This window comes from Artemia sp. Qi Xiang Cuo, chromosome 1 (genome assembly GCF_049724085.1).
Source record: "Artemia sp. Qi Xiang Cuo chromosome 1, ASM4972408v1, whole genome shotgun sequence".
NCBI classification, from domain to species: domain Eukaryota; kingdom Metazoa; phylum Arthropoda; class Branchiopoda; order Anostraca; family Artemiidae; genus Artemia; species Artemia sp. Qi Xiang Cuo.
In genome coordinates this window covers 19,204,821-19,231,245 of record NC_142794.1, presented here as the reverse complement: position 1 = coordinate 19,231,245, position 26,425 = coordinate 19,204,821, and the positions used below count along the sequence as shown (strand labels likewise).

The 26,425-nt window shown below is 34.9% G+C and overlaps 2 protein-coding genes across 2 annotated transcripts in view; both read right to left on the bottom strand.

Moving 5' to 3' along the window:
• LOC148956083 (mitochondrial import receptor subunit TOM70-like) overlaps positions 1 to 26,425 on the bottom strand; it is a 390,465-nt gene that overhangs the window by 301,782 nt on the left and 62,258 nt on the right. The gene's annotated exons all lie outside the window — the stretch shown is intronic.
• Positions 1 to 26,425, bottom strand: part of LOC148956084 (uncharacterized) — a 53,855-nt gene that overhangs the window by 16,269 nt on the left and 11,161 nt on the right. The window contains exons 2-5 of the mRNA XM_089097536.1: positions 21,935 to 22,026; positions 18,853 to 18,998; positions 13,454 to 13,662; positions 2,242 to 2,484 (exon numbers count right to left, since the gene is read on the bottom strand). Of these exons, the coding sequence (XP_088953662.1) occupies positions 2,242 to 2,484; positions 13,454 to 13,662; positions 18,853 to 18,998; positions 21,935 to 22,026 (690 nt within the window). The remainder of the gene's footprint in view (positions 1 to 2,241; positions 2,485 to 13,453; positions 13,663 to 18,852; positions 18,999 to 21,934; positions 22,027 to 26,425) is intronic.

Sequence of the window (26,425 nt, the reverse complement as noted above, 5' to 3'; positions counted from 1 at the left end):
TTGATTCAGTTACACCGGCAATTGAGAAAAAAAACTTTCATGGTTTTACTATGCATCCTGAAACTTGGCGATAAATGTAGAAGCTTTTTAAAAAAACGTAATCTTTCTGTTCCTTCCCAAACCGAACAAACAGTTGAACACTTTTTCAAGTCAGGAAAGGATAAAACAGACCCTGCACTGGGTAACTGTGTCTACTGAATCCCGTGTTCTTGTGGAAAATTTTACATTGGTAGGACCCATCAACAACTAGGTGAACGTTTGCATGAGCACAAAATTTCAATAGATAAGTCCCTGAGATTAAAAAATAACAATGACAACTTTGATTCAGCATTGGCTTCGCATATTTTCGTAAATTCGACCCATCTAGTTCTGTTTGACGAGGCAACCTTAATATCAACTGTAAATGGCGTACCACAAACTTTAAAAGAGGTAATTGAGATAAAAAATTATATGAACCAAAATTTAGCAATAAATAGAGATACTGGAGATATTTCATTAAGCCCAATTTACGACAGTTTAATCTTGAAGGACTCAATCAATATTTTCACCCGAAAAAACTTAAAAGAACCTATTTGCATATCTAATGAAAACCGAAATTGTAGACCAGCTAAAACTATTGCAAGACGAAAGATCTTTGCCCAATCATCTTGGTAAATTCATTGTCATTGATTCGTGCCTGGTTTTTTATTCAGTGTCTGTTCTGTCTTCGTATAGTAAACTTCGAAAGGTTAGATTTTCGTTTTTTTCTTTTTTGTTTAGCACTGAGGACAACTTGGCGGAGGTCCTTGTCGAAATATTTGCTTATATTTTGTCATCTTCATGGTTCGCTGGCTGACAAAATCCTCGTTTTTTCACCCTTTTTGATTTTATTTTTCATTTTGTTACTTTCTCTCCTCTCTGAGTTTCATTTGTAGTGTTAGCAATAACCGCAATACTAGTAGTACTAGTGTTAGTAGTAGTAGTAGTATACACATAACGCGTTTTATTTGCTCAGAATACCCCTTAAGATGCTCTAAAAGTTTCAACATAATACTCTAAGCCGTTCATGATATACTGCTGATTCGGCCATTTCACAGCATGCATATATACAGCATGTGTCAATTTAATTTTACATGTCCCCGATATTTTTCGTAAAATTTCTTCTTGAATACCCTTAACCTTATTAGTAGCATTAGTATTAGTAGTAAAAGTAGTAGGGGTAGTTTAGATATAGTCATTTTGGTCTGTTCAACATCTCCTTAACATGTACTGATAGTTTCAACTTAATACTCTAAGATGTTCCTAAAATATAAAGCAGTAGTAGCAGTAGCAATACGAACGCAGTGCCTTCTGGTTAGTTCCACGCCCCTCTCAAAACGCACTGAAAGTTTGTCCTGGTTAGTTCAAAATCTGCCACAACATATCCTTAAATTTCCAACTTAATAGCGTAAGCCGTTTTTGAGATACTGCCGTTACACCCTTCTGACAATCTACATACTCATAGTTCGTTTTGACTTAGTTCAACATAAACGTAAACATTTTTTGAAAACTTCAGTTAATACCTTTACCCTCAGTAGAAAAAATAGGTGTAGTAGTAGTAGAAGTAGTAGCAGTATGCATATAGCACCTTTAGTTTGTTTTTTTTTTTACTCAACAAACACTGAAAGTTTCAACTTAACGCCATAGACCATCCCTGAGGCATTGCTGATGCGTTCTCTTGACAACCTGTATGCGCAGAGTATGTTCTAAATTAGGTAAACACTTTTTTAACATTCCCTTAACACCCACAGCTTTAGTAGTATTAGTAGTTGTACCAGTTGTAATAGTAGCAACAGTAGAATTAGTAATAGTATCCATAGCTTTAATAGTAGTGGTAATGGTAGTAGCAGCAGTAGTAGTAGTTGGAGGCAAATGTTATATTTTGATTAGTTCTACGTCCCCTCTCCAATACGCTGTGTCAGTTTAAACTTCAGATACCAAACGATTCCTAAGATATTACTGATACGTCCTTTTGACAATTTGCAAACAGACGGCGATATATATATATATATATATATATATATATATATATATATATATATATATATATATATATATATATATATATATATATATATATATATATATATATATATATATATATATATATATATATATATATATAGATAGATATAGAGATAGATAGAGAGAGAGAGAGAGAGAGATAGAGAGAGAGAGAGAGAGAGAGAGAGAGAAAAAAAATTATGTCATTGGTCTACTTACTTCTTGTGAAATTTTCAACCCCTTCTTTCTGGCTAACAACTCTTAGCTCTGCTGCTGCCCGACAGCTCCAGCTTGTGGATTCACTGTCAGCATTACACTGAAGAAAAAACCCGAATTTCAGGTCTTTCAATATTCTCCATGGCAGATTCCTGACCATTGTTGCATTAGACAAACTCCTTTCTTTTTTAGCTTTTTTAAAGTTGGCTATCACATATCTGAATGTGGCTTCTGGTCTTGATTCGTCTGTAACACAAAATAATTAATGTAATCATTCTTCAAAAGCTAAAACGTTTTAATATTTAACTGCAGGCCAGCAGACCTGACACCTGACACTGCAGACCTGACAAGATTTATTGGTCAAAACAAATCTATCAAAGACGGACCAAACTTAAACACTCAAAGAACAATAAAAAGAAAGAAAAAAGGGGAACCATCAAAATAAATGTGTCAATGCCCAGTAAGAAAACAATGTACAACAAAACTCTTGCAAACGATGTTTAAAAATTCCACAAAGTTCAGAAGAAAAATTAAACATGGTAGTCATTTTGCTTAGGTAAACATCAGCAGAAATAGTGTTAGCCGGACTTCAAGAAAGGTTACTCACACTTCGAGGCTGGACCGACACGACGTTTTCAAGCTAAAAACAGCCATTTTCATGCTAGATTTTTAACCACTTTGCTTTTTTGTATATTACCACTTATTTAAGGTACCTTTCAAACTCGCAAAATTCATGCAATGCACCCCCGAAATGTGCCAATTGTGGCGACAACCACAAATTACTCGAAAAAATCTGTCCCCCGTTTCCTCGAAAAGAAACGGGGGGAGAATCTTCAAATTTGCTCAAGAGTAAAAACCAACAAGTAGCCAATCTATTACGGTTAATTAATACAAAGATACTTCTAAAAAAATCCAACCAATCCTCAGCTATCACCAATCCTAACCTTTGGTTTTCAAATCAGATGAACACTTCCGAAGTCCTCTTCTGAACCTTAACAAACTTTCCACTAGACCTAAACAAGGATCACGGCTTCATCTGGCCACTCCAAGATACTAAATTCTTTTTGCAATACTCTGGATTCCACTAATTCAGTCATCAAGTTTTATTTTTCAGTTGAACACCCAAAAAGCTGCTTAGATTCAATGCAGCTTCTTTCCCAATTCAATATCTTACAGGAGCTAAGCATAAACGTGTGCAGGGAACTGGTTAAATAATATTTCAAAAAGTCCTCTCTCTTAGTGTTTACGCTAAAGTTTGACTTTTTACCACTTACATTAAGTTGAAAAACTTGTTGTTTTTTTTAAATTAATTCACAACTGGAGCTAACTGATTGTATGCATGACAATAGCATAAATGTGTTTGTCCTCAGGAAACTAACTTATTTTTGTTTTAAAGTTTCCTTGCCAAGCTTCTGATGTAATAGACAGGGTAGGAACTGTAGAGTATTGAATAGGGAATCAATTAGTATTATTAATACTACTACTACTAGCAATTCACCACAGCACTAAGTCATCTTTGGCCAACTCAGCTACGCACACTTCTCCTCCACCCTAATTTATTCAAAACCTCCCTCTTTACAGCCACCCAAGAAGTTCCTAATTCCCTTAAATTTTTCTTTACGACATTCTCCCACCCGAACAGCGGACGACCTGCTTTCCGTTTAGCCTTAGACAGTTGGACGAAAAGGACAATTTTTGGCAATCTGTTATCGTTCATCCACAGAACATGCCCTAGCCATCTCAACCCTTCTCTCATTATAGCCTTAGAAAGCGAGATTGAACCATACTTTTCGTACAGCCTACTGTTTGAAATACGGTCAGTCAGCCGTGAACGCAAAACAATCTAAAGGTAATTTCTATGGAAAACAGCTAGCAAATCTTTGTCGGTTTTTGAGAATGACCCTGTTTCAGTATCATATTTGACCAGTGTCATCACTGTAGCTTCCAATCTTCTAATCATGCTTCGCCGGCTTATCTTCCTATTCTTCCAAGCTTTTTTCAACTGTGAAAAAACATTCTGAGTCTTGTCTATTCTACTCTTATCATCTTCATTGCTCTTACCGTTTTAACTTATAGTGCTACCAAGGTAAGTGAAGCTATCCACTCTATATATATCCAGAACGTGTAATTTGGTGGCATAAATAAAAGTGTTATATTATAACCAACCTCTCTACAACCTTATTTAAGCTTCTCGATTGATTCAGAGTAGGTACGCTCAAGATAAGTAGTCAGGCCAATGCCTAAGGGCACGCTACCGAGAATTACTCACCTTAGAACTTTAATTATACCCCCTACAAAGGGTAGATTAATACACCAACCAAAACCTACGTAATAATAGCTGGTGGCAACCTAAACTTACTTTACTACAGAATCATCCCCACTTTTGGATTCCCTGGACTTCTTTAGTTAATTTGAATCATCCCCACTTTTGGATTCCCTGAGATATCCGCCTTTCTTTTTCTTTTACTTGCAATCCTTGGTTTTCTATTTATTTTCTTAGTTTTCTTGGTTGTTTTTTTTTTTTATAAGGGTTTTCTCAATCCCTTTTAAAATGTATTTTTGGAATGCCAGTTTTGGTTGAAATAGAGTGGGGTGAAAGGGGTGAATTAACCCCTACATTCTAGCTTTACGTCGCACACGGTGAAGGTTATGATTCAGTTGTCTCCGCACGCCACCTCCCCCCCCCCCTCCGGTCGACTTATTTTGTCTGGTGCCTTGAAGAATAATTTTTATTTTTTGTATGAACATTGATCGGGAAAGAAGTAAGCTAATTCTTATTTACTTTTGACTTCTTTTGATTAGCCTAGGGTAAGATAGGTTATCCGAGTACACAGAGAGTTGGATCAAAAAGAGAGCCCTGTAATAGGAGATATCTTTCGTGGAGAGGGGAAGAGTTTTCAGACGAACGTAAGCCCAAGACCTATGGCGCTTTGGACAAATTAGCATGGCACTTTCGTACCGCAGGGGAAGTACACTTGTAAGAACCCTACTGGTTGTTGGAAACCGACAAGGACAGGACACGTTGAAATTAATGAAGCGTAAGTTACCCTGACCCCTCAGCCACCACCATCTGGTAGTTTTGAAGATCTCCAAATAGTGGCAGAGGTGGAGTAGCGGCCCCCTCCTTGCGTACAATGAGCAAGTGGATTTTGAAAAATGTAACAAAACATTATCTTGAGAACGGCTTAGATTATTATGTTAGACATTTAAGGGTAATTTAGGAGGATTTTGAACCAGCCAAAAGCCACTATTGTGTATACTATTATTACTACCACTACAGTGACTGTTACACGTGACGCTAAGGGTATTAAGGTGAAAATCTTATGGAACGTTTAGGGGGAGTTTCAATTAAACGAAATAAGTGTTTGCAAGGTTTTCAAAAGGACATACAAGCAATATCATTCAATCTTTTAAAGGAGCTAATTCGATTCAAAATTTAAAAAATCTGGGTCTCTATTTGGGAGTAAAAACAGATTGGAAGGCAAGCAGCCCTTCTTCGAAACCCATTCATTTTCCATTCATTCTAGTACCTTTTTTAAGAGTCAAAAGTGATCAGAGGCCAACTAGCACCAACTCTTCTGTGCACCCTCTTTTCCACAATCGAATCCGATCAAAATTTGGAGATAGCCATTTTGTTTAAAATAGTCCAAAAACCATGTAACAAAACCGGCGGGGTTGACAAAATCTTCCAGAGCCTGGGGGCAAGGGTTATAAGTTATGCCCCGGGGTCATATAAAGGTTTTCATGAAAGGGGTGGTGGTATTGACTCTATAGAAGGCTCATTTGACAGAAGATTTAAAGTTTTAGTTCCCTTTTAAGAGTCAAAAGTGATGGAAGGGCAACTAGTCCCATCCCAATGCCCCCTTTTCCCCAAATGCATCGGATCAAAATTTTGAGATAGCAATTTTGTTGAATATAGTTCAAAGATATTATTACAATGCCTATAGTGTTGACACAGCCCCCAAAGCACAGGGTCAAGGGTTTAGTTATTCACCGGGGGCGCATAAGGTTTTTATGAAATTGGTGGTCATATAAACTTCGGACGAGGTCCATTCAATTGAAAATAGGAAGTTCCAATGCCCTTTTTAAGAGTCAAATGTGATCGGAGGCCAACTAGTCTCCCCTCTCATTCCCTCTTTTTCTCAAATGTATCCAATCAAAATTTTGAGACATTCATTTATTAAAAATTGTCCACAGTCAAATAACAATGCCTCCTGGGTTGAAAAAAAAACCACAACCCCCGGACAATGGTTTTGAGTTATGTAAGTTACACAAAGCTAAAAAATAAGTTTTTTAATGAAGGAGTGGTCGCATATACTTCGATGGATAATCATTCGATATGAAATCAGAAGTCTTAGTTCACTTTTTTAGAGTAAAAAATCATTAGAGGGCAACCAGACCAACTTGCCATTTGCCCTCAAATGCTTCCGATCAAATCTTTGAGATTGACATTTTCTTCAAAATAATCCGAGGATCAAATAACTATTGTTATGAGTTTGGTAATCCTCCTACCTACAACCCCGTGGGGCGAGAGCTATAATCTATGCTAGTTATAACCATGTTTAACATACAAGGCTCTTATGGAAAGGGTGGTCGTGTAGATTTGAGACGATGCTCATTCAATAAGAAATTAAAAGTTCTACTGCCCTTTTTAAGAATCAAAAGCGATCAGAGGGTAACAAGCCCCCTCCCATCGCACCTTTTTACCCAGATGCATTTAATCAAAATTTTGAGATAGCCATTTTGTTCAAAATGGTCCTAAAGTCAAATAAATATAACTTGGGGTTAACAAGACCCCCCAGTCCCTGAGGCAAGGACTGTAACTTATGCCAGTTACCCAATGTTAAAATATTGAAGAGTGTTTGCGGTGGAGTTGGTCGTATAAACTTTCAGGAAAACTTTCAGGAAAAGGTAAGGGGGGGATGATCAATTGACCAAGAAGGCAATATTAGCACGATGTCACTACTAATACTACTATTACTACTATAACTACTTTAACTACTACCACTACATATAACATATAACATAAATATCATCAACTTCCATCCAACAAATTTATACACAAATTTATATTCTTGATTTTGCTTTCAGAATAAAATGTTTTCATGATATAATTCACCTGTTTCGCTGTTCTGACAAACCTGTCACCCCCTTGCTGGGGTGACCACTGTTCCTTGCGGGGCACCATAGGTTGTATGACTCATTGACCAATCCGTTTTTCTTTTCAAATATTTGGCTAATATTAATGAACAGAAGACAGGACCAATTTGTAACAAGTTCTTGTCTTAATAATAAGTTATTTTCAGCGTGAAATAATCAGATTAGGTACCAATCTTTTAGTCAATCAAAGTCCAACGCCTTGTTGCCCAATCGCTGTCAAGCAAAAATACAAACCAATAAGAAAAAAATATGCTGTGAGTTTCTTACTACGGAACTACTAAAGGGTAGCAGTATATGGCCCGTGAACCTCGTTTTTTTTTAGTATAATAAGAATTTTGGCTGCTGAGCTTTTATGTATAACATAAATTGTTGTAATATGTATGTAAACTACGTAGTGTTAATATGAGAAAAATAATTGCAAAAATAATCTGCAACAATATCCTTCCCCTTCAATTCAACTCCATTTTCGTTTATGATCACTTCAGGGTGTGATGTCTTAGAATTATTTCCAATTTTTTCCTTGATTAAATGCCATGTAGTCTGAGGTGAATCAGATTTTTTCAATGAATTTTCATAATAAATTTGTTCACTTGTTCTAAGAATTTTAACGAGCAAATTTTTATAATTTTTTAATCGTTGTACGTTATGAGCCGAAGGGTGTTTTATTTTTATCTTATACAGTCGATTTTTTTCCTTGATAGATTTTAAAAGTGATGCACTTATCCAAGGTTTTTTGGGTTAGGTTCTTTTCCGATATGTAGTTTTAAATGGGCAGTGAAGGTCCAGTTTTTCATTCAAGATTCGATAAAGTATATCTAAGGAAGTATTTGGGTCATTCTCATTAGTAACATCACTCCAATCTTCATTGCTAAGATGCTAAGATTTCTCCTCTTCATAGGATTTTCTTTATTGACTATCTTTTGCGCTTTGAAATCAGACATTAAAATACAATGATCAGATGTATCTTCCATAACCACGAATGTAGCCTCACATGGATAAGGTGCAAAAATGTTATCAATCAGAGAAAAAGAAGAATTTGTTATTCGTGTCAGAATAAAACATACTGAACTTTCCAGAGCATAATGAGGGGATGTTCAATTTCATGCTTGAAACGACGTGAGGTAGTGAGGAAATTGAGAAAAACGGAGGACGCCTCAAGCCGTGATAATACTATGACTACTCTTATCAGGGCTACTCTTTCGACAAAACTTCAAGCATGACGACTGCAGTTATTTATGCTACTGCTAGTACTATTCTGAGTACTAATACTGAGTACTATTCTGAGTAGCGAGTAGCTACTCAGAATAGCTTCTGAACTGCTTCTGTAGCGAGTTCTACAAAGACTCAGGGTATTGAAGTGAAAATTAAAGAAATGTTTAGGAGAAAGTTGAACTGAATAAAACTTGTGTGAATGCATATGGTCAAAAGGGTGCATCAGCAATATCTTTGGAACGGATTACCATATCAAGCTGAACTTTCCAGGGCATAACGAGGGGATGTTCAACTGGCCAAATAGCAACTTTTCCATACTACTACTGATACTACTGCTAGTACTACCACTAATACTAAGATACTGGTACTATTAAGACTAAAGATATGAAGTTTAAAATTGGAGAGAATGTAGAGGGCAATGTTTTTTAATTAAATAAAAAGACGTTTGTATTTTTTTGCGGATTATCAAAAAAGTGTATCTCTGGTTTGGATTAGGGTATTAAGTTTAAACTTTCAAAGAATACTTAAAGGGGATGATCGATTGACCAAAAGGCAAAATTTGCACGCCACTATTAAAACTTCCGCTACCAGTACAGTTACAGCTTCTGTAGCGAGAAATACCTAAGGTTGAGGATATTGAAATAAAAATTTGAGGAAACGTTGAGGGGAAAGTTGAACTAAATCAGAAAATAGTGTGTGGATACAGATTGTCAAAAGGGAAAGGGTGTATCAGCAATATCTTTTAAAATTAGAATTTGTTGGATTGGAAATTGAAAGTTCTAGTGCCCTTTTTAAGAGTCAAAAGTGATTGGAGGGTAACCAACGCCTATCAATTTACCAAGGAAATCCAACCAAAATTTTGAGACAACTATTTTATTTTGCATAATTGAAAAGTCCATTAACTATGTGTTTTGGGATACCTCCCCCCCCCCCTCACAGCCCTTATAATATCGCCCTTATCATTTATGTTTTATTTTAACGACCAGCAATTCGCTTAGACTGACCATTGCCTCGATCATAGGTTTTATAAATTGTTTTATATATTTAAGTATTTTGATTTTTTAAGAGCAAACATAACCCAACCTGGCATTAGTCATGCAGAGCAGGTATCCTGTAAAGCCTTCACTGCCAGCAAGAGATGCCATATTATTGCGCCTATTCCGCAGTTCATTGCATATCATCATGGTACCATTTCAGCGGAATATTAAATACGAAATAAAGTTAACCTACTGCAAGGATTCTGAGGAGGAAAACTAGTTGTTGCTGGAATGAGAACGCGTTGAAATCTATTTTAATAGCAAAAGAAACAAGACAAAACTGCACATGATCAAGTGCTATTTTTCAATTTTTCCCCAGTTTTTTGTTTTGTTCTGAAAGCAGCAAATGCCCTTTCTCTTCAGGTTCAGGATAGGTACCAGGTGGCAGGTTGACCAGCGACCAAGTTTTCTCTAGTTTTAACCAATCTTCTTTTTCTTTGCTTTATTTTATAATTCATATGTCTCAGTTGCCTCGATCATAGATTTTATTGTCTCAATTATAAAGTGTTTTATGAATTAATGTATTTTAATTCTTAACAAAACTACGCATATCTGGTAATAACCATTTAAAGCTTCATAAAGCATGAGGTGCGTTGCAGGCAAAGTTTTGGTGCACAATAAATCATTAAGAACATGTGTCGCATTACAGCATTAAGAACATTTTAAGCAGTACAGCAGAAATTATACATAAGCTATAAGTGCGTCTTAAGCCTAATAACAATTTAAGATTCGTCATTGATAAATCGTTTATTATTAATTTGAAAATTTCGAATACAGTCATTTGTTAATCCCTTTAAGATAGGGTGCCACCAATGAAGAATGTAGATGGCACAACAAACAACAGTGGACGTGAAAAAACATATTAGAAAAAAAAAATTACTACATTCAAGTAGTAAGCCCCAACTAGGCGAGAGCATCCTAACCTAACATTAGATATTAGCAGTCACGTACGGGCGGAAAACCATTTTAATAGTAAGAAGGAAATAACTTTATCAGGAAGTAACCAATTCCCTTGTATGCATCAATTGTTGACAAAAACCTGAATATATTTGTCGACTGTGACAACACAGGAACAAAAGGAAAGTTTAAATACTTCTTGGAGTAATATATATATATATATATATACATATATATATATATATATATATATATATATATATATATATATATATATATATATATATATATATATATATATATATATATATATATATATATATATATATATATATATATATATATATATATATATATATATTAAATATATTATTTAACAAGGCGACATAAAAATGTATAAATTTGCTTTTTGCATTGATTCAGATCTTAATATATTTTTATTATTTGCGTCCTTAGTGAATTAGTTGCTCATTCAATTAGGACCTTCGAAGAAAATTATAAATTATCTTCAAAAAGCTCGATAATTATCTTCAAGAGTTTTTTATTTCTTCTTCTTTCTTTTTTATTTTTATTTTTGAAAATGAATTAAAAACGAACACATATTAAATAGAGAAGTTTTGTCTAACAAAAGTAAAAAAGCGAAGTTATGTCTTGAGCACAGTAAAAAAAAAAACAGATAGTATGATCAACAATTAACTAACAATTAAAAGACAGATATTCGACTTAATAAGAAATTAGACCTAAAATGAACTTCTAATGTACCAAAAATAAAACTAATATTGAATTCAAACTCAAAACGAACATAAATTTCTAGATAAATGAACTGGGAAGTCGTTCTTCTTGAATCCCAATCATAGAACGAGTTTCATACGCGCTTTATTGAAAGCAATATATACCTTCAGTGATTTCGAAAGCAAAATAAAAAATGGATGTTCAGTCAAATGAAAGCAAAATACAAAAATGGATCTTTAGTCAAATCAGCTTAAGGACATACCCAAAGTTTAGTGTTTACCGGGCTTCAGCTCACCCCCCCCCCACGTTTTATCACCCAAAGGTTAAATTCTACTCGTAAAAAAGCTACAAAAATGCAAATAAACAAATTCTGATGTGTTTTGTAAATTTTTTTGTAGACCCCAGCGAACAAGACATCTAAAAAAGACAATTCAGAGTGACTAGTCTTACTGAGCTTCAACGCCGCACCTCCCCCCTAGCCTAAAGGTCCAATCTACTCATAAAAAGCCTACAAAATGCATATAAACAAATTTTGATGTCATGAGTCCACATATACCTGACACCAAATTTGTCACGTGGAACATTTAACAGTTGTTAACACTTTGGTGTTAAATACTCAGATATAAATACTTTTTTCGGGCCAGTTTTTTTTTTTTTTTGCGAGAACACACTTTGCACATTCAGAGAAATGAAAGATGACAAGAATGGTTGGGAGAAAAATATCTGCTAAAGTTGCTCGAGTAGGATAGCCCTTGGTTGACTTAATATCAGTAGCCATCATAGTGATCCCCAACTTAGTACCAATTAGCCTTAAAACGCTGTTAGTCCGTGTTTCCTCACCTGTCTGTGACAGTCCGTGGATTAGAAGAGCATTCGACCTTCTTTCAAGTTCTAGATCGTCCTTGCGGTATTCTATGCTAACAAACTGGGAACTGTAGTCTAGATTCATCGCGTCATAGATCTCAGCGACTATAGTGTCAATTACTTGTTTATTGATCACATTTTTGTCACCTGAACATTTCTCAGTCACTTACTTGTGAGTATCCTGAAGAAGATTTTCTTTCAATTTGGTAATTTCATTCTGTGCTGTAACAAGGGTAGACGAATATGAAGAGACACTGCTTAACGAAACATTCCCATTACTTCTTTATAACATATCCAGAAATGTGGCAAGTTCAGTGAACGCACCTTGGAATCCTTTTTTTAACCCCTTTTTTCTAATACTTTGTTTAAATCACGAATTGCTCATGCATAAAATATGCATGAGCAACGAGCCGGATTTACTCATAATAATCTAAACCCTATTAAATCTCGTATATGACTTTCCAACCTAAATTGCATTTTGAAGTCACTCAAAGGTCAGTCTCAAAGCAGTTGTAAATGCAGCCACTGTGCGTTCCATCTCAAATTAACATTCCCTCTCAGCCACTCTTAACCAAAATTATCCCTTGAATGTTTTTCAAGCATTTTGAGATTTTTTTTTCTCTTCGTCATCTGGTTAGCTTTGGTTTTCCAGTTTCTAAATCTAATCCTTTTTGAAACTTTAATCTCCGTTTCAATCTTCTTTCAGTTACTATACATGCATCTTATCCCCATGTAAATTTTCACCCCGTTCAGCATTTCTTTCATTTCAGCTCATTTTACCCTTTTTTTATCATTTTGTTTTAACTTAAATTAATTAATGGTTTACGTATTACTTCCCCTAATTACTTTAGAAAATTATTCTTTAACATAGTCTTAAGCCTATGAGAATTGTATTAAATCTTTGTGAAGCATTAACTCCAAACACTGATATAGAGTTCCGTAATTATTTCCAGTGATTTAGATAATTTCGGAGACCACACTCCCTTTCCACGACGATAAAATAAAAGTTCAAAATAGGATACAATCCTTTATAATAGACAGTGTATAGAAATTCACAAAAAATACAAGATATTTCGGTCACATATACAGTGACCTTTACTACTGATGTTTTACTATTAATGACAGTCACTGTATATGTGACCGAAATATCTGGTATTTTTGTGAATTTCTATACACTGTCTATTAAAAAGGATTTTATCCCTATTTTGAACTTTTATTTTATCGTTCCAGTGATTTAGAAACAAACCTACTTACTTTTATCATTACTACTTACTACTTTATCATCTACATTACTTTATCACCTTACTACTTACGTTCATATTGTAATTTCTTCAATTCTTCTTTCAAAGAATTCTCTCGGTCTACGGCTTCTTTAAGTTGACCCTCAGTTTTTGCCAACTGAATTAAAGAGCTTTCCAATGAAGACTTCAGTTGACCTGCCTCTATTTGAGTTTGTTCTAACGCATGTACTATGGCAGAGTTTTTTTCCTCAAGTGAGGTAATTTCTTCTGCGTGTTTGTAACTGAAAGACAACACCGTTGTACGGTCTTTAGAATTCGTAAATGTTCAAATAGACAGAAACTGACAAGTTAAGCAGTAAAAAGATGAACATATCATTAGTTAAAGTAATAAAACAAGGCATACGCCAAGAAGCTTAATGTAAGAGAGGGAAGATAATTAACAATTAAGAGACCTTCATAGCCACGAAACCACCAAAAAGTGAGTACTCTACTGGATTTTTTATATCTCAGGGGAGGGGGGAAATTAAGATGTGTTAACCTATGGACACAACAAGATTGTGATATGGGAGTAGGACAAAAAGGTTATATAATATTCAACAGGGACAATGCAAATGATTTCGAACTATTTAGAAACTGTAAACCCCGCGCTCGTTGTAGCTCATTTCAATCAATTGCAAATAGTCCTCATTATTGATAGCTAATGAAAACCATTCTCTTTCAAAAAGAATAGTTTTTACTTGCTGTTAGTGACAAAATAAAATCCAATTTGATTGCATTAAGCTATTTTAATGGGATGAGCAGGAGCTAGTGGTATGGATGGATGAGCAGGATGTGATGCTAAGAAAAAGACAAAATAAAATAACTCGAAAAAACTACCCTTCTCCAACTTCATTATTCTATTTTGCTGTACTTCTGACTTCAGATTTCCTTTCTTTTTCTTTATTACACAGGAGGTTTTTTTTTCTTATCTCTCGAATGTGAAGTTTTCCGTTTGATAGAGTTTGTTTCGTTTGTTTATTTATCTTGCGTTTTCTAGTTATTTTCAGAGGCAACGCTGAAGCGTTGCCTATAGTAAAGAGCCATAAAGCTTAAGTGTCTTAAAAAAAAATGTTTTTCTAAAAATAGTTAACAGTAAAAATAAATTCGATAAAAATTCCCAAACTAAAACGACCAGAAATAATACATGAAGCCCAAAACAAACAGAAATTAAATAAACAAGTTCATAGCAAACATTCATACAACAGGTATTTCAATATTTATATTTATTATTCAATATAAATGAATAAATAAATCTTAAAACGACAGTTAAATTGAATATTCAAATAAAACTAAAACGAACAAAAATATCTACAAAAAAAGTCTAGTTACTGCCTCCTTCCCTAGCTGCAGTCTAAAATCTACTGCGTCATTGCTGCTTTACTGAAAACTATATGTGTCTTGAAAAATCCTTTAAAAGAACTAATAAAATTAAAACTGAAAATCTGACACAAAGTGCTACTAATTAATGAAAGCTCAGCAGTTGAAGATTCTTTTCAACGTAATTTTTGTTTTAAATATTGTAAGAATATTATTGTAAGAATATGCAGCAATATCATTTGAATGGCTGAAGGTATTAAGTGTAAACTATCGAAGCTAGTTGAGGGGGGTGCTGGAAAGTTCTTGGAGGGCTAAGAGTTTTCTCCCTCCCATCCCATTTTCAGCTGCCCTTCCCCAAAGGCATCTGATCAAAATTTTGAAACAACAGTCTAGTTCAAAATAGTCTGAAGGTCAAACAACTATGCCTTCGTGCTGACAGAACCCCCCATAGCCCAGGGACAAGGACTGTAAGTTATGAAAGTTACTCATTGTTAACCCACAAGGTTATTATCGGTAAAATGGGGCAGGTTTGATCCTGGTTCTCCAAAAAGGCTTAGAGAATTAAGATGAAACTTTAAGGAAATGTTCATAGAGATATCGAAAACAATCAAAAACGCTATGTGCATGCTGGTTGTCTAAAGGGCGTATCGGCAATATCGAAGGAACGGCTGAGGATATTAAGTTGAAACTTTCCGGTTATGTTGAGGAGTGGTAGGAGGACAATCTATTTTAGGTACCACTATCCTCAACGATGACCAAAATTTTTTAAAAACCATTTTTTTTAAAACAGTCAAAAGGTCTAATAAGTTTGCCTCTGGGGATACCATACCCCCACGGCCGCAGGACAAGGGCTGTAAATTGTACAATTTGCCGATTGTTAAATGCAGGATTGATCACTAGAAAAAGGAGAAATGTTTGATTCTGGGTGTGTCAGAAAAGGCAAAGGGTATTCAGGTGAAACTTCAGAGAATGTTGTAGGGTATGTTAAAATTAATCTTCAGACACTATGTGCACTTTATCAAAAAGGAATCTATACAATATCTTAAGAACGGCTGAGGATATTAAGTTGAAACTCTCAGGTTATGTTAAGGGGGGATGTTGAAAAGTAGTCGGAAGGCAACAAGCCCCTCTTGCCCTTTTAAATACCCTCTCCCCTCATCACTGATAGAAATTTTGAAAAGCAATTTGTTCATAATAGTCAAAAGGTCTAAAAAGTATTCCTCCGAGGATGCCAGCAACCCCCCCCCCAGAGCACTCAAGGCAAGGAATGTAAATTATGCAATTTGTCCATTTCCAAAAATGCAGAATTTATCATTGGGAAGGTTGGGGGGATGTCTAATTGTTTGTGCTACAAAAAAGGCCTAGGGTAATGAGGCGAAATTTTGAGTTATGTTGAGGGATATGTTGAGCTAAATCAAAATAAACTATATGCATCCAGGTAACCAAAACGATATAGCTACAATATCTTGGAAACAGGTAAGGGTATAAACTTAAAACTTTCAGGGCCATTACTGTGACTTCTTCAACAGCTACTGTGACTTCTAATTCATTTACTTGTGACTGTAACTAAGATTACTTGCGACGGCGATTACCTGCAGCTGTGACTACTTTCGACTTCGACCACGACTACTAGCAACTGTGACTGCTACAACTCACGACTGTGACTGCAACTACTTGTGACCGCTACTACTTTTACTTGTGGCAAACAACGGGAAATATCGAGGAGAATATTGAACAAAATCAAAAACCATTATGTACATGCTTTTTGTCAAAGGGGCGAATCATCAATATATCAGAAATGGCTAAGAGTAGCAAGCTGAAACTTGCATAGCATATTTAGGGCGATATTGAAAATTGACCAGTAGATAATGAGCCCCTTCTCACCTTCTTTGGATGGACCCTCCCCCGCACTGGTCACAATTTTCAAAAAAAACAACACTTTGTTTCTTCACGGAATTTTTTGGGGGGGGGGGAATTTTGAACTGAATCAAAATATTCTATGTGCATCCGGATTACCAATAGGGGGAACTACAATATCTTAGGAACGGCTAGAGGTATTAACTTGAAACTTCCAGATCCACCGCTACTACAGCTACCATTATTACAACTGTGACTGCAACTGTGGCAAATTGTTACAACTTGCGACTATGACTGCAACTAGTCCTACTTGTGACTAATTTCACGAAATGTTAAGGGGGAGTGTTGAATAAAATCAAAAAACACTATGTACATGGTGATTTTCAAGGTAGCAATGATGTAATGGTGAGATATTGCATAAGCAATAAAGGTTTTACTGCTGAGAGTAGCTGAAGGTCTTAACTTGAAACCTTCAGGACCATTATTTTTACAACTACTGGGACTGAAACTAATTGCGACTGCGACATTTCGCGACTATAACTACTTGTGACTGCAGATACTAGCAACAGCGACTACATCCAACGCCACGTACGACTATCCCTGCTTGCGACTCCGACTATTTACGACTGCAAAAACTTATGACCATGACTATTTGCATCTATGACTACTTTCGACTGCAAATACTTGCGACTGTGACTACGACAATTTAAAACTGCAACTGTAGCCTAACTACTTACGACTGCAAATACAAATACAACTCGACTGCTACTTTCGCTGTGACCACTTACAACTACTACTACTTATAACTACGAGTGAGAAACTTGCAACTACACATAAAACAAAGTGTGACTTCAACTGCTACAATTTCTTATTCAGAATACTACTAGTAGTAGTGCTACTACTACTGCAGTTGCAACCGCGACTGTAAATACTACTGCAACTTCTACTAATTCAACTACAACTATTGAACCAAATCAAAAGATTTTAACTCTATCCTGCTTATCAAAATGGCAAAGTGCATGCATGTTGTCAGAAGTGTCTACAATATTCCACAAATGGCCAAGGCTATTAAGTTGAAAATTTCCGGAAATTTTGAGGGAGGCATTGCACTAAACCAAAAGACATTAGGTGCATCTAAGTTGTCAAAGGGTTGTATCTGGGCGTAAGACAAGATAAGTTTGATTTTTTTTTTAAATAGCCAACACAAGCTCGGCTGGGTTGAAGTTGCATTTTGAAGTCAAAATAAAACACAAAATAACATCAAAAAAAGTTTAAAAACAATCACATTCTTCATTATTGTCAAATTCAAAAACTGAATAAAATTCAAAAACGCACCAAATTGTTAATGTTTGTAACAATCTTTTTTTTTACTGCAGCACTATTTTGAACGGTGAATCAACTAAATTTTCTCCAATTGACTTTCTATACATTCCAAAGTAATCCATTTAAAAGAAGAATGCATTGTTGAAAATTAATTGCACATAAACCTAATAAAATTTAATAATAAACCTAATAAAAAACCTAATAATAAACCTAATATTTATTAGGCTCACAAGCCTAATAAAACCACATCGTTTATTTTAAATGTAATGGAATATAGAACAGAAATTTCTCGAAGTATGAATGGTTTTAACTTCACTGTTACGATTAAAACAGAAAAAAAAAAAATGTTTTTAATTCAGTACCAAACAAATGACAATCCATCGTTAAGAATTTGAGGGGGTGGTAGCCTCGCTCATTATTTCTGTTCCTTTTGAGTTTGATGTTTTAACTTATTTTAATTTCAGCTCAATTTAGGTTTTAATACCGTTCTTAACATTTCTTCTAAAACTGAATTTTTAAAACAAATCCTGAGAAAGACGAGAATATTATTTTACGATCCTGTTAGTATTAAAATAAAAAGATGAAGAGTTGAAGAAGGGAGCTTTTTAAGAAGGTTAACAACCGAGATGATAAAGGCAAAACAAAAAATAACTTTGTGTTTTTTTTCACACAAAATGGAATTACAGTGACACTCTCGAAAAAAAAACTCTCGAAAATTAGGGATTTATTAGTTCCGTTTCATATATATTTTTTTTGAATCAACTACAATTTCCACGACAAATCAAATAAAAACCATAATTTTCTTTTTTTATTAGGCTTGTAATTTCGGAGCAATATAAATGCACAACTGTACTTTTTTTTCTTAAACAGCTAAGAGCTTTACCACTACCTAATCCGTCACTAAAATACATAAAAAGTAAAAAAAAAACTAATACCTTTCGAGAGCCAGCTTTCTAACGCTTTCCCTCTGTATTTTAACCATTTCTGCCCTTGTTATTTCAAGTTCAGTCAGCGCGTTTTGCAGACGGATTTTCGTAGTCAGTTGTTCTGTAGACGTAACTTCTAATTGTTTTAGTTTTTCCTGTTAAAAAAACAAACAAACAAAATCAGTAAGAAAATGGTATATGAAAAACAGGACAATTTATTATCTGGCCATAGTAGTACAGTCAATTCAAACTAATTTTAGGGGTCACCTCAAACAGATTAAAACAATTTTGATTTTGGCATCATTTGAACCGGAAAAAAAATCTCTCGAACATAGAAAAAATCGGCCAAAACCGGTCAAGGTGAAATTGATGGTGAACTTGCACTTTTAAACAGTCGGTGATAGGAAAATCTGGTACATAGATCACGAATATGGACTCAGTTCAATGTTTTGACCATCCCTGAGTCGTTTGCCCCCTCACGCACACATATATACCCAAGCGATAAAGCGTGCATTAGAGTATGTTGGATATAACATGAAGTCGGATCCACGCAAAGAAAATTTACACCTATGAGGAAATGCTAGGAAAAAGTCGTGTCCTGGTATATTGCATATCCCCCGCCCCCCCGCCCCGCGCAAACCCAATAAATAAATGGGTTTGCACACATCTCAAAATTGTCTAGCATCTGCGATGTTCTTCAACGTTCTAGGTGAGAAATCATTCAATAAATGTGGTGATGCACTAGAACAAACTGACCCATTTTGCCGACATTCGAGTTTGAAAGAACGTGTAAGCAGTACATTTATTGATCAATTTTGGTTTCTAGTTAAGTTTTTAGTTACATTCAAGAACCAAGATCTTGAATTACCTACCTCGTTGGTAATCGCGTACGATGAATGAAGCCATATGTCATACGACGTTATAATAAATATTATCCAATATTATAATAATATAATATTTTAATAAACAAAACACACGAATATACAAAAATATGCAACAAAAAACAATCTATATAACAATGTCATCAAATTTTAAAATATACAATTTAATTTAATAGAAAAAAAAACATGCCGTTGACCATACTCCTAAATTATAGGATTTGTCTCATGATTTTTTCGTATAATTTACTAATTTTTTCGTTTTCCCAGTTTTTGTCGTTACCATGAAATGTATATTTTTTAGTTTACAAAACCAATTAAAGACTTAGATCTTTCTATCTTAATTGTTCCTATTCAGCTAAAATGTGGCATTTATGAGTATCACCGGGGAAATTACCCAATTTCAGGGACAGGGTCAAGCCTAGAGTTTATTGCTGATTGAAAAATTCAGAATAAGAATTCTTGAATTTAAAACCTATCAACTTTTTGTTTGAGAAAGAGGAGTGTAAACCGCCAGTCTTCATAAAAGATTATACGCTGTTGTTTCACACGTATTGTCTGACTGGCTGTTCGGCTAGTAGAGCTGTGATATAATACAAATATACAATCTATGACTAAATAAATCCTCGATTCTTCACTCAAGATAATAATAGACACGTTAGTTGATAAAAATAAAAGATGTCACTCAAGCCAACTGTTTCAAAAATAGCTAGAACCCTATACAATGAATAACTGAGGTAGGAGTGTAAATTGAAACTCATTTAAACTGTATAGATTATAGCTTATTATAAGGAAACAAATTATTAAATATACGTCAAAATGAGCGAATGAAAACTTAGTACAGTGGTAAAATAGTCTGATAGAAAATGGTTGAACATCCTCCAGAGCCATTGTTGGCACATAGGGTGTCAAACATTTATGATGTTTCAGTTACTGGTTCTTTTTAACAACAAACAGGTAACAAGCCTGTCACCCAGCAAGCTGAATCTTGGTACAAAAATAAAAAATAAATAAGAAAAAATTTGAGTTTTAAACAGTGCATTTTAGTCCGGTTTTCAAAAACAGAAATTACTTTTTGAAATTTGTATAATTTTAGGTGTCAAATCAGGAAAAATATGAACTTTAAAATGTATTAATGCCTTTTCAATTTCTTTGCAAGAAATTGCAAAATGGCAATTTTTCAGAATAAGCTGACATTTTGGACTGAGTCCATTGGTACACAGAGCCTTAATATATTCTGAACTGAAAAATTTAAAACATATTAATTAATTATTTTCAGTGCAGATTTTGATCTGTTTTAAGAGCACGCAAAACCTCCAGTTTAATATAATACATTTGGAAACCCCCTCTATTACTTGACGGTCTAGGTATTTTTCGATCTTATATTTAGTCTTTAGACACAAATGCTTATTTCAGACAATCTGGACAGTTTTGATTTAAATTTACAAGTTGTCTTTATCTTAATCAACCACTGACAAGCATTTTTTTTTGTTTTCTGGGCTGAAAAAAAAAAATCTATGTAGGTCAAGAGTTTGAGAGAAGTTGGTCAGAGCCCTAATTTTGGGAAAAAACTCCTGTGAGTGACACTATGTTTATAAACATTTCAACAGCATAATTTATATCGTTTTTTCCCTAGGAGTGGTTGTATTGGTTTTAGTATCTATAACGCATGCAAAATTACACAAGATGGCAAATGAGTTTCAACAGATAAAGAAGAAGGTATGGAACAAAGAACAGCAAAAATTCCTCTGAACAGCTAGAGAAAAAGGCATCAAACTATAAAACACCAAAAATCACATTGAATTGCAAGTGAAATGCTGCAAAACAAAATCTGTGGTTAGAAGACAAAGCAAAATTACAATGGAATCAAAAAATATGTTGGTTTAGCATGTCTGAGGTGTTGATCAATAGACAGGAAGGAAGCTTTAATTTTTAGTGTCCGTGATATGTGCAAATTACACTAGATGACAAATGACTCTGAACAGCTAAAGAAAAAGGTATGGACCAAGAAACAGCAGCAAATCACACATAATTACAAATAGAAATGTGACTTAAAACTATAGAATAACCCAATAATTATAGTATTGCATAATCTAAATATTTCAGATATTACACAAGATTAAGAAAAAAAAACGAAAGGACTGGCAGAATCATCACTGGAATAAAACTAAAACATTTTTAAAAAGTAATAATTGGCAGAAAAAGTAGCCTACCTCTAAAATTGTTTCTCTGACAAGGTTTTCAAGAACAACTGATGTTCCATCTGCTGCAAGTTGATTTCTAATAGAACTATCCATCATTAACTCTAGAAAGATAAATAAATGGTAAAAAGAACAAAAAAATGATGCGATGAACAAACTAAGCCACTGAAAAAGAACTCTAAAATTTGAGGAAATCATTAAAAGAGGAAGAAAACTTCGAAGTAATACTACCTGTGCAGAAAAGAAGCAGACCCAACTTAGGAATACTGCAAACACTGCTGAATAAGTGAGTACTCTTATCTTTATAAAAACAAACAAGCTAAGATTTCGCAACTATATAGGTGTGGAGAATTAGAAAATGTTGTGGAAAACCTGTTTAACAGAAACAACACTAGCTTTAGCAAAAAAAATCTTAGTAAAAAAATGGACATGTTTGGCTTGGCTGTTCAAGACCTGGCTAGGTCAAAATTTTTAGCAATTATTCCCAGGGATAAAGGGATTGCAATTTTTTACGAAAGAGGGAAGAAAGCTTAGCTTGTTAGTTACTGATTTGAAACGTACACCCACAAGTCCCAGTGTTCACAGATGGGTTGAAGTAGAAAACCATTCAGGCACAATTTGTCTTGACTGTCTATTTGCCTTTACATTTTTAGAATCATAATATAGGAAGACGAAAAGTCTTGTTTTTGTAGGGGGGGGGGGTCTCTACGGTGCTGAAACTTGGCCGGCAGCTGCTTCTGTTTGTGATGCCATAGATGTGGCCCAAATAAACTTCCTAAGATGAATCAAAGGGATCAACTGGTACAGCTTCGTCTCAAACACCCAACTGCTGACTTTCTCTAGCATCCGATCTGTGAACACCTAGGGATTTATATGTCGGGCTGTTAACCTCTTGGTGTAATAAAATTAGAAGAAATGGTTTTGGTTAGACAGAGGCTGGTCTGTCCTGAGTGCAGACTAAGAGTGTTTTCCAACTCTGTGAAATGCGGAGGGTTCAATTGTTCATTTCATGCAGGAACTGAAAAGTGTGCAAAATTGATGCAATTAATTGGACTGATAACTGGTTGTGTCCTGATTGTTACTCAAAGAACAGTTCAATCTTACAGGTAAATCCTTCATATTCACCATTTCTACCTTCTCCTCGTACCCCCCGTTCTCCTAATTCAAGAGCTAAGATGCTCACTATCCTTAAAGAGATAATAATGAATCACCATTTGTACCGTGAGTAATATGTGATATATTTAAAATACAAAAAAAATAAAATTCTTTCCTTCTAAAGATAATTCAGACATAAATTAAACTTCCCCTAACTAAGTTTAAATCCCGTTTCAAAAAGAAAACTTCTTAATCAGCAAAAGAAAAACCGCATTCTAGTCTCAGCCAAACATTGACGCTAATTGGTTTTGAATTTCGCATGTGTTTGTTCATTATTTGGTCATTATTATCTCTGCCTCTTTTGTTGTCAGTTGAAGTGAAGCACTGTTGTACACCTAAATGTAAGTCTCAATAAAACAATTGCTTTTCTATTTGTGTTTGTTTTATTTATATGTCTGTATCTAATCGCACAGCAGGTAACTAGTTCGTAGGTCTCCATCGGTAACGTTCCCTAAGGCATCAGATTTCGAGATAACTGAAGGAAAAGAGGTTACATTTATATAGTTACGTATTTTATTTTCTCGCGTTCAGTGAGTGGCGCGGCCACCCATTAACATTACTCCCAATTGCTGTGGTGCAATTCTTGATGGCACAGTTTTTAGTGTTACAAATGGCGCTATCAGAAAACTTATAGGGTATAAGTTCACAGCTTTAAACCCTAACGGCGTATCTAGCGCGATCGAGAAACAAGATAAATCCCTTTTATATTACATCTATCAAGGTCGGTCATTATTGCCACAGGCGCAATCCTTGATGGCACAATCTTTACGATTGGCCTAACTCTTGTGAAGGGCCCGCTACCTTGTAATTATATTTGTAAACTCACTTCATTATGCTAACTGTCTATCCAATAATTTGTTTTAAATATTTTTGATGATTGCCACAGTCATTAACGCCACACATTGCCCCTCCTGTCACAGAAGAAGATCCCATCTTTACAATGCCCCAGTCAAGAAGAGACACTCCCATCTCTAGAGGCTTCTAGTCAGACTGAGGATAACACCACTTTGTTTGTTAACCCTTCTTCTATTCTTTGCGGCACTACTTACTTACACACCGGCTCACGTGAGGTATCATTCTAGACCAAACATTATTCAACTCTTTGAGATAAAAACTCTGCGCATCAGAATCCTCTTTTTAGAGATTTTGGGTGTCAAATCAAAATATGCAGTATTGAAACTGACTTCCTAAAACCAATGTTTGTCTTGTTGGAATTAAAAAACAAGCTAGAAGAGGCATTAAAACAAATTTCGAGCATTATTTCTCACCCACTGTCTATGATACAGTCCGATAACGCAAGTTTATTGGATCAACCTATCTTGCGCCCCCTCCCCTAATTTTATTTTTTTTTTGATCAATCTATTTTGCAAAATTGATTCAATTCCCATAACTGAGGTCCAAGCACAGAACCCTAATTTATTGAAAATTAATAACCACTCCCAATCCATTAGGCTTCGTCCTCATGATCTTCCCCTAGGTAAAAAAGGGAGGTGGAATAATATTATTTGTAAATAATTATCTCTTTCCTAAATTAATTCATGCTCCTAACCTTTCAGATTACAATGAAATCATTTGGGTAAGTGTAAGACCCAAAGTTTTACCACACCCCTTTAATTTGATTGTGTTTTGCTGCTTCTATTATACCCCAAATCAAAACGCTGCACAAAGACAGCGATTCTACCAGCAACTGCATAGTAGTGCTGACTTTGTCCTCTGCAAATTTCCAAACGCTGGTATTTTCTTAGCAGGTGATGCTAATGATCTAAAGTTAAATTCCCTTTGTAGTTCCCTAGACTTAAAATAGAAAGCAAAAATTCCAACAACAAAAGGAAATTCTACCTTTGATTTGATTTGCACAAATATGCGGGCTTTCTATGCCCCTCCTGTCCCTTTGTCCCCGTTAGGAGGAAGCTATCATTTTTGTTTATCAATGAACCCTCTCAAAAGCTTTAATCATACTTTTTCTGTTACTGAGTTCTCTTATCGCCCAATTTCCAATGATGGCCTTTTCACATTTGGATCTTGGATTACTAATGAAAACTGGCTGGCTCTCAAGGGGAAAAATGACATTAATTTTAAAGTCTCTGACTTCCAAAATCTGATTAAAACAAAATAAATAGATTCCTTCCCCGAGAAAAAAGTAAAAACATGTTCTAATGACAAACCATATATTACAAGCCAATTGAAAAAGCTAATTAGAATTAAAATGAATCCACGTAAGAATGGTAAAACATCCAAAGCTAACTCACTGCGTAAACATATAAAAAAAGAAATATGTAAATCTGCTTCTTCAAATTACAAATGTAAAGTCCAGGATTTATTTTCTACAAAGCCAAAACAATGGTATAATAGAATAAAGAAAATTAGTGAGAAAATACATAATAATATATATTTCCATATCCAAGAAGACCCTTCAGTTACAGCCAATGATCTGAACAAATTTCTTTCCTCCATAGATCAGAACAACCCTCCCCTTTCTTTTGACACAACTTGTGATTTGGGCTCTCTCAATTTCCCCGTAATTTCGCCCTTGGATGCGGAGACAAAAATTAAGAACATTAAAAAGTGCATTACTTGTCCACTAGACATCCCGATTGTGCTAATTAAAACCTTTGCTGACAATCTTTCAGAACCTGTGTCCTTACTATTATCTACTGGTAAATTTCCAAATTGTTGGAAATTAGGTTTTATTACTCCCGTAAAAAAGAAAGGTAACAAGCAAGATTTTGATGGTGTCTGTCCCATTATTCTTACTCCATTTTTTTCCAAGTTATATGAAAGCTTTTTAGCTGAGTGGTTGAAAGTAAAGATAATTCCATATGTTGACCAAAAACAATTTGGAAACCTATGCTCTACATCTACAACCCCCTATCTTGTTCACCTTATGGACACAATATGTAACACACTCAAAAACACAATACCTGGCTCAATGTTATTGCTGTTGACTTACATAAAAAGCTTTTAATTTAATCAACCAATATATACTATTAGAAAAACTATCTAATGACTCAAGTTGACCCTTATTTAATTAGAATGAAATTTTGATCCCCCTGAACATGGCTGGGAGCGCCCTTGTGGAAGACCCCGGTTCAGATGCAGGGACAGCCTTACCCAGTATCTCTCCATGATTGGTACTGATGTCAAAGAAGCAGTCATGCTTGTACAGGACCATTTGGAATGGAGGTGAAGAGTCACATCTCTCTCTACACTGGATCAAAAGTAAGGAGCAACATTAAAACCTAAGACGAACAGAAATTATTATATATATTTAAGGGGTGCCCCCTCCTCAAGAACTCGCTCTTTACGCTTAAAGTTTTTTTTTATAGAATTAAAAAAATCTTACTATAC